Source organism: Pseudophryne corroboree, chromosome 7 (assembly GCF_028390025.1).
Source record: "Pseudophryne corroboree isolate aPseCor3 chromosome 7, aPseCor3.hap2, whole genome shotgun sequence".
In the NCBI taxonomy this organism is placed as follows: Eukaryota; Metazoa; Chordata; class Amphibia; order Anura; family Myobatrachidae; genus Pseudophryne; species Pseudophryne corroboree.
In genome coordinates, this window is record NC_086450.1 from 359,388,626 (window position 1) to 359,398,240 (window position 9,615).

Here is a 9,615-nt window from a genome sequence, read left to right on the forward strand (position 1 = left end):
CGACACAACGTACCGACACACAGCACACACACAGGGAATGCTCTGACAGAGGACAGGACCCCACTAGCCCTTTGGGGAGACAGAGGGAGAGTATGCCAGCACACACCAGAGCGCTATATATATACAGGGATAACCTTAAATAAGTGTTTTTCCCCCTTATAGCTGCTATTTGTAATTATTACGCCAATTAGTGCCCCCCTCTCTTTTTTACCCTGTTTCTGTAGTGCAGGACTGCAGGGGAGAGTCAGGGAGACGTCCTTCCAGCGGAGCTGTGAGGGAAAATGGCGCCTGTGTGCTGAGGAGATAGGCTCCGCCCCCTTCTCGGCGGCCTTTTCTCGCGCTTTTATGTGGAATCTGGCAGGGGTTAAAATTCATCCATATAGCCCTGGGGGCTATATGTGATGTATTTTCGCCAGCCAAGGTGTTTCTATTGCTGCTCAGGGCGCCCCCCCCTAGCGCCCTGCACCCTCAGTGACCGGAGTGTGAAGTGTGCTGAGGAGCAATGGCGCACAGCTGCAGTGCTGTGCGCTACCTTGGTGAAGACAGGATGTCTTCTGCCGCCGATTTTCCGGACCTCTTCTTGCTTCTGGCTCTGTAAGGGGGATGGCGGCGCGGCTCTGGGACCGGACTCCGAGGCTGGGCCTGTGTTCGGTCCCTCTGGAGCTAATGGTGTCCAGTAGCCTAAGAAGCCCAATCCACTCTGCACGCAGGTGAGTTCGCTTCTTCTCCCCTTAGTCCCTCGATGCAGTGAGCCTGTTGCCAGCAGGTCTAACTGAAAATAAAAAAACCTAAAACTAAACTTTCACTAAGAGCTCAGGAGAGCCCCTAGTGTGCACCCTTCTCGGTCGGGCACAAAAATCTAACTGAGACTTGGAGGAGGGTCATAGGGGGAGGAGCCAGTGCACACCAGGTAGTCCTAAAGCTTTACTTTTGTGCCCAGTCTCCTGCGGAGCCGCTATTCCCCATGGTCCTTACGGAGTTCCCAGCATCCACTAGGACGTCAGAGAAATCTGCGTTAATTAGGGCTTCGGGGCTGGTGTTGAGTGCTGGGTGTGCAATAACTGCATTGAGGCCCTAATTCATGTTTGCAAGGAATTGCACTGCCACAAGGAAGCAGCTGTGCAATTCTGTGTAATTAAAATGCAAATACAGTAGGAGGTGTGTGTGTAGGTGATAGACGGCTATTGCGTACTACATCTGAGGACGCAGCCTCGGATCACCAATGGGAGCATAGGTGGCAATATTTTAGGCACCGGTCGGCCTGCATAATTACTCAGGCTGACCATCAGATCTGGATCCCCGGGTACAATAAGTCTGCTTCCAAAGATGCAGATCCTAGACCCGTCACGCCTTCAAAACAGGGGCAACACGCATCCATTTTGAAGAACAGTGCCATGTGCCGCCCCCCAAACACTGCAGCATACCAATGCTGTGGTTGAGAGGGGGCTGCGAGGGATATCACAAGACCCCTTCAGCACATGCACAGCCCCACAGGCATCGGTTTTGTATGTTTATGTAGAAATGTGAATTAGGCCCCGTGTCTGGCAAGCAGCACAGAGAAGCTGCATGAGGCTGCTAACTGATGTATTCATGCGCAAAATAGTGGCTGTCGCAGGAGATAACCAATTCGCTCCCGGGCACCTGGCCTGGAAACTACATTGCTCCCTTGAAATCATTTAAAATATTGGTTAATCCCGAAACAACAATCCTATTTAAAGAAAAGAAATTCTCTCTTCACAATCTCTTTTTTGAATGTTGTTTAGCTGTACACACTAATGCCCATAATGCCAGAATCTTATGGTTCGGGATATTACAGAAAAGGTATTAGTGTTCACTCTAGGATTTTTTTTAGAGCAGGGTGCTGATCATGGGGAGGGCACATTTTTCATTCTGGAGGGCACATTTTTAAGTTAGAAGGGCAAAATTAGGTACATACTATAATTCTTGGTGCTCTCATTCCAACAGGTTAAAGCATGGACAGTGCGAGCTGAAGGCGCACAGCAAAAATTCAGGGGCGTTGTTTCGTGGGGAAGGGGCGTGGCCACATAATAGTGGCAATTCACATTACACCCCACACAGTAGTGCACCTGGGGCACACTGCGCCAGGGAGAGAGCACTGGGGCACACTGCGCCAGGGAGAGAGCACTGGGGCACACTGCGCCAGGGAGAGAGCACTGGGGCACACTGCGCCAGGGAGAGAGCACTGGGGCACACTGCGCCAGGGAGAGAGCACTGGGGCACACTGCGCCAGGGAGAGAGCACTGGGGCACACTGCGCCAGGGAGAGAGCACTGGGGCACACTGCGCCAGGGAGAGAGCACTGGGGCACACTGCGCCAGGGAGAGAGCACTGGGGCACACTGCGCCAGGGAGAGAGCACTGGGGCACACTGCGCCAGGGAGAGAGCACTGGGGCACACTGCGCCAGGGAGAGAGCACTGGGGCACACTGCAGATGCAGAGCAGCACTCACTGTTGCGGACGAGGGCGCTGTGCCGGGTCAGCGGGTCCAGTCTCTTGATGCTGACGGCGGAGCCCAGGTCGCCGTGGTGAGGGGGAATGACCGTGGTCGCGCAGCGCCGTGGTGAGCGGGAATTTCAAACCATGCCGGAGGACTGGCGGCCTCTGATTGGCTGCTCCTCCCCGCTGCACGCTGACCCTGTCTCCACCTTCAACTGAGAGCTATCAGCGCAGCGCGGGGAGAAGTGACAGCGCGGGGAGAAGTGACAGCGCGGGGAGAAGTGACAGCGCGGGGAGAAGTGACAGCGCGGGGAGAAGTGACAGCACGGGGAGAAGTGACAGCACGGGGAGAAGTGACAGCGCGGGGAGAAGGCAGTCCTTTGGCGATTAGCAGGGCGGGCACAAACGGGCAGGGCGCTTTCTGTCACTCAGAACAGGGGCAGGGCGCAGAGCCCTGCGAAAGAAGATTAAAGTGAACACTAGGTATAATAATAGTATATTTTATGTACACAGCAGAGAACATGAGAATTTATGGATTACTGTTAACTTTTACACTCTGGCCTACCCACTCCTTATCTTGTCAGGCTTCAATCCCTCATCTCAGCTGCCCACCTCGTTTTCTTCACCAGCTGCTTCACCTCTGCCAGTCTCTCCACTGGCTCCCTACAGTATATCAAATCGGGATGTGGTCAACATCCCGCTGGACGGGATCCCGGCGGTCGAAACACCGACCGCCACAATCCAGACATATTCTCCCTCCGTGGGTGTCCACGACACCCATAGAGGGAGAATATAATAGTGTGCCGAGCATAGCGAGGCACCGTGCCCGCAAGGGGCTGCGTTCTGCTCGCCACCCCTGTCAGGATTGTGTGGTCGGGATTCCGGCATCGGTATTTCGACCGCCGGGATCCCGTCCAGCGGGATTACGTACTGATCCCATCAAATCAATTCCAAACTCCTCTCATTCACTAATTACAAAGCCCTCAACTCACTATCTCTCCGACGGGTGTGGTATTGAAAGTCGACAGTAACTAGGTCGACAATGTCTAGGTCGACCACTATTGGTCGACAGTAACTAGGTCGACAGGGTCTTTAGGTCGACAGGTCAAAAGGTCGACATGAGTTTTTCATGTTATTTTGGTGTCGTTTTCTTCGTAGAGTGACCGGGAACCCCAATTAGTGCACCGCTTCGCTCGCCATGCTTCGGGCATGGTGCCTTCGCTCCGCTACCGCTTCGCTCGACACAGATTACCGTTCCAATCGTAGTCCACGTGGATCGTTAAGTATGAAAAGGTTCAAAAAAAGAAAAAAATTGTGAAAACCCTCATGTCGACCTTTTGACCTGTCGACCTAGAACATGTCGACCTAAAGACCCTGTCGACCAATAGTGGTCGACCTAGACATTGTCGACCTAGTTACTGTCGACTTTCAGTCCGGATCCCCTCTCTGACCTACATTTCCACTCACACTCTTGCCTGCTCAGCCACCAACTAGTTCCTCTCGTCCCCATTTACTCACACTCCCACCCTGAATCCAAACTCTGTGATTCCTTCCCTACAATCATACTTTCGCCTATTATCCCACTAAAATGCCTACCAGAGTGCCTCCTAACACCCCAGATTATGTGCCCCCCAGAGGGTGTTCAGCAGTGAATTCCCTCCAAAAGGGTGTTTGAGAATTTGCACTGAATTGTTTCTTAGAAATAGTAACTGACAAAATAATGTCAAATTCGAAAGTCAACAGGGTAATTTAGGAAGCCTAGGAAAATGTATTTTATCATCAGTTACATAAAAAGTTAGGGTCCAGTTATATACATTTCTATCTTTTCTTTTCTTAAATGCACTGGGTACTGTGGCTTGTCCATTTCCTAGCTATAAAAACATACCAAAATCTGTATCATCGGCAGACAATGTAGCTGTACTGCCTTGATTTATTCTTGATAGTGACTTCAATTAACCTGTTGACACTGAATATTCATGGATTATGACCTTGTGTTCATCATATGGTTCATGCGGGAGTTACCATTGGAACGTTGGGCTCCAACAGTCACCACACATGCCCCTACACATCTCAATGAATTACGTATTGCCCACATGTTAAAATACAGTATACATTTTATATAGATGCTCTCATCATATAATAAATGCCAAACTACATAAAACTCTTAATTAATAAAACATGAGATTGTCAATCTAGTTAACAGACCAATGAAAGGCTTGATTTGCAATGATTTTAAAATACAAAACAAATTAAAAATAACATCTACACTGTATAGAAAAATATGCCCCTTGCAGCAAAACGTTTTTTTACAATTAAAGCATAGCAATGTCACTTATTCCAATCACAAGTCAATTGAGAGAGAGAGTGAGTGCGTGGTAGGATTCAAGTAATATCTTCCCAGAGACCTGGTGCTGCTGTACTGGAGTTTCAACCAGCAGAAACATTTGTATACCAGGGGTAGGCAACCTGTGGCACTCCAGCTGCAGTGGTACCACACATCCCTGCATACATTGCCACTGTAGTAGGCCCTAACAGCACAGCTGGTAAGTGTAGCTCTGCAACAGTTGGGAGTGCCACAGGTTGCCTACCCCTGTTGTATACAATACTACATTTGTATGCAGACCCATGGAAATTGATACAGCAGTTCAAGTACACTACAATTTCTTATACAAATTCAGCGTATTGATCTGTAGGGATGTACAACCTAAATCAGTACAAACTGCTAGCTTCTCACTGTATAACCCCCTTCACAGTTTATACCAATAGAGAACTGTACATTCCCATGTGCCAACTAGCTCTTGAAATTAATGGTTATAGGGAAAGAATATAATGATTTCAGTCACTACTGTGCATGTCTAGTATTGAAATGTAGATGACCATCCAGCACCCAGGATGCCAGCGTCGGAATCCCAACACCTGCCGGAATACTGACACCGGAATCCCAACAGCGGGCACCTGAACGCAAGTATCAAGGGTAGGTTAGGGTATATGGTAATATACCGGTCTGTCTATAGGTGACAGCCTCCGCTATGCATCTGTAACTGTCTACAGGCCAGGTCTATAGGGCACACCAGCAGCCGCATACAGGCCAGGTCTATAGGGCACACCAGCAGCCGCATACAGGCCAGGTCTATAGGGCACACCAGCAGCCGCATACAGGCCAGGTCTATAGGGCACACCAGCAGCCGCATACAGGCCAGGTCTATAGGGCACACCAGCAGCCGCATACAGGCCAGGTCTATAGGGCACACCAGCAGCCGCATACAGGCCAGGTCTATAGGGCACACCAGCAGCCGCATACAGGCCAGGTCTATAGGGCACACCAGCAGCCGCATACAGACCAGGTCTATAGGGCACACCAGCAGCCGCATACAGGCCAGGTCTATAGGGCACACCAGCAGCCGCATACAGGCCAGGTCTATAGGGAACACCAGCAGCCGCATACAGGCCAGGTCTATAGGGAACACCAGCAGCCGCATACAGGCCAGGTCTATAGGGCACACCAGCAGACGCATACAGGCCAGGTCTATAGGGAACACCAGCAGCCGCATACAGGCCAGGTCTATAGGGCACACCAGCACCATATAGGCCAGGTCCACAGGTGACACCACATGGCTGTAGCTATGTATCTGTATGCTGCTGGTAGATAACTGTACATAGATGCTGGGAGCACATCGCCGACTGCAGTTATATAGAGGATGAGCGGCCTCCGCACCACTCCCAGCTGTTCCCTCCCTCGGCCACTAGTACGGGTGCTAGGCCGATGCCCCGGAGGAGGAGGGCGGATATGTCTTGGCTGGGTGCCGGGACAGGTGAGGAAGAGGCCGCTACTATATTGGGGGGAGGGATGGGATCGGTGACATGCACCCCCTGCTGCACCGCCCCGCTCCCCGTAACCCCAGCCCGTCATCACCGGCTACTCACCCGTCTCCCACCACCACACACTTGATGGCTTGCATGGCTGCGCGGCGACACGGCTCCCGGGGAGAGGAAAAAGGAGATTTTGTATATTAAAAAAGTCTCCGCTGCGGATCCCGGGGGTGACCGGCCGCTGGTGCTGCTCCTCCGTGTACGTGTGATGCGGTCGCCGTCGGTGTGAGGAGGAGGATACCACCGCCCTGCTGCTGCTGGGAGAGATACAGGAAGCGCCGCGCCCGCGTCACTACCGGCCTCGCCTCACTCCAAGTGCCGAGCACTGACTGACTGCTGGCTGCTCCCGAGCTCGCGGGGCCGCGCATGGGGTGACGTCATGGGGGAAGCCGCGGGCAGTCACGGGGCTGGGCCACCCTGGTGTGGGACGGTACCTGTCCTGCTGGCAGCCGCAGGGGCAATTCCATCATATACGACCCGCAGCACAGCATCAGCTGGCTCACCTATGCCCTGTGCACATACCATGGCCCCGCCGTCACCAGGAAATCGCATTCAGGGGAATTCTCACTCACAAAGAGTATTCTTTTCTTTCCTGTAACAATATATGTATTGTGGACCCACGCAACAAACACCGTATGCTGCATTGCTATTCAGTGAGTGTAGACTCTGCAACTGCAAGGCATGTTACCAGGCTTCTGACACTAAGTAATAGCTCTGTAATTAAACATAATAATTGGTTCCCATTATGTGCTCCCAAATTGCACCTTTATTGTGGTGCTTCTGCTTCTCATGAACTGTAGATGAGGCTGGGAGTTGGGTTGGGGATGTTGCGGGCCAGCCCTGGAATCCTGCTGCTATACCATGACTGATTGCTTCCACACTGCATGGGGAAGCCCACGGCACCTACTCCCCAGGGGTCGAGGGAAGCCAACCACCATCCACTCATCCCACCCAGTGATCACATCCCAAAAGAATGACTGCTGTATGAAATCAGAAAATGTGTTTGGTAGTTGTCTACCCCATTGGACTCACAGCTGCATGCCATGTATCTATGCTGATTTTTAATTAAAAGAAACAGGGTTAATATATATATGTATATATTTATTTATTTATTTATTTTATATATATATTTTATTTTACCATGCCATAATTCTTCCTGCGTTTAAATGTGCATTCAGCTGTATTTGTTCCAAAATGCCTGTGTTCCCATATCTGCAGGCTAGTGTTTCTAGCTATAGGCGACGCCTATGTAACTATCCTATATATTGCCATTCTTACACCACGGTATATGGGTGTGATATGCAGTAGGCAAAGATAAGTACAGGCCATCACAAATGTATAATATTCTTTTTTTATACAGTAATACATTTTACAATTAATACCCCTTTCACACAGACAAATTCAGGGGTGATGAAGTTCTACCCGGTAAATACGGGTCCTTTTTCTGTGTGAAAGGGTCAACGCAGGTAGAAATGCCCGGGAATTTACCAGGGTTGGAGACCCGGGAATTTCGACCCGGGTTGAACCTTTCACACAGACAAAATACCCGTTTTGATACGCAAATTATCGGGTAGAAATTCTTGACCTGGTCATTTGCTTGTCTGTGTGAAAGGGGTGTCAGGCAGGGACCAGCAAAATTACCCGGCACTGAAAAGCCGGGTAATTCAGACATTTCTGTCTGAAAAGGGTATCAGTTGTTCGGTTACACATAGCAAAATGCTATCCACACTATGGTGGCCGATCCCGGTATCAGGATCAGCGGGATCCCGGGATTTAGGGCCAAAAACGTCCGGGATTCAATCGCGGGGATTGAGGGGTCAGCGTTGAGCGTCCAGAGGACGCTCAGACACTGCTCGGCTTCCTCTTTCCGGCTCTATCGGCGCAGCGTAAGGTGACGCTGCGCCGTCAGCCGTGCACTGAGGGAGTGCAGGAAGAGATCCCCGCCCGCCCGCTCTCGGTATACGGTTAGTAATGTGTCCGGTGCGGGGTGGGGCGAGGGGGCGGCCGCAGTTAAAGGCCAATCGCAGGAATCCCGGGATTGGCCATTTTTCAATCCGGGATTGAAAAAATGGCCTGGGATTGGCTTCCCTAATCCACACTGTGTACATTCTGCAGAACATTCCTCCATCTCTAAACTACAGAAATTCTGCCTGGACTTAAATGTACACACAGCCAAATGTATTTCACAAAAAATTACTGTCTTTAATAGGGTCCAACCATCTTGATTCTCACCCTACACTATCCTTGGGGGCAATTCAATTGTTTTCAAAAGCGTGATAATTAATGGGCACCCATTGTTGCTGATCAATTATTTTGGGCGCCCCTTAATTATTGCACTTAACGTGCCCAATTAGTCAGTGTTTAGTGGCATTAAGCATCTAAACATGACTAAACTAATGGGCTTGATGGGGAAAATAAGAATTTACTCACCGGTAATTCTATTTCTCGTAGTCCGTAGTGGATGCTGGGCACTCCGTAAGGACCATGGGGAATAGCGGGCTCCGAAGGAGGCTGGGCACTCTAGAAAGATCTTAGACTACCTGGTGTGCACTGGCTCCTCCCACCATGACCCTCCTCCAAGCCTCAGTTAGGTACTGTGCCCGGACGAGCGTACACAATAAGGAAGGATTTTGAATCCCGGGTAAGACTCATACCAGCCACACCAATCACACCGTACAACTCGTGATATGAAACACAGTTAACAGTATGAAACAATAGAGCCTCTCAACAGATGGCTCAACAATAACCCGATTTAGTTAACCATAACTATGTACAAGTATTGCAGATAAACCGCACTTGGGATGGGCGCCCAGCATCCACTACGGACTACGAGAAATAGAATTACCGGTGAGTAAATTCTTATTTTCTCTAACGTCCTAGTGGATGCTGGGAACTCCGTAAGGACCATGGGGATTAAACCAAAGCTCCCAAACGGGCGGGAGAGTGCGGATGACTCTGCAGCACTGAATGAGAGAACTCCAGGTCCTCCTCAGCCAGGGTATCAAATTTGTAGAATTTTTGCAAACGTGTTTGCCCCTGACCAAGTAGCTGCTCGGCAAAGTTGTAAAGCCGAGACCTCTCGGGCAGCCGCCCAAGATGAGCCCACCTTCCTTGTGGAATGGGCATTGACAGATTTTGGCTGTGGCAGGCCTGCCACAGTATGTGCAAGCTGAATTGTACTACAAATCCAACGAGCAATAGTCTGCTTAGAAGCAGGAGCACCCAGCTTGTTAGGTGCATATAGGATAAACAGCGAGTCAGATTTTCTGACTCTAGCCGTTCTGGAAAC

The 9,615-nt window shown here is 50.5% G+C and overlaps 1 protein-coding gene across 1 annotated transcript in view; it reads right to left on the reverse strand.

Moving 5' to 3' along the window:
* The window catches only part of RAC1 (Rac family small GTPase 1), a 28,795-nt gene extending 22,073 nt beyond the window's left edge, over positions 1-6,722 (reverse strand). The window contains exon 1 of the mRNA XM_063934466.1: positions 6,381-6,722. Coding sequence (XP_063790536.1) covers positions 6,381-6,415 — 35 coding nt within the window. The 5' untranslated portion in view covers positions 6,416-6,722. The remainder of the gene's footprint in view (positions 1-6,380) is intronic.
* Between the last annotated feature and the right edge of the window lie 2,893 nt (positions 6,723-9,615).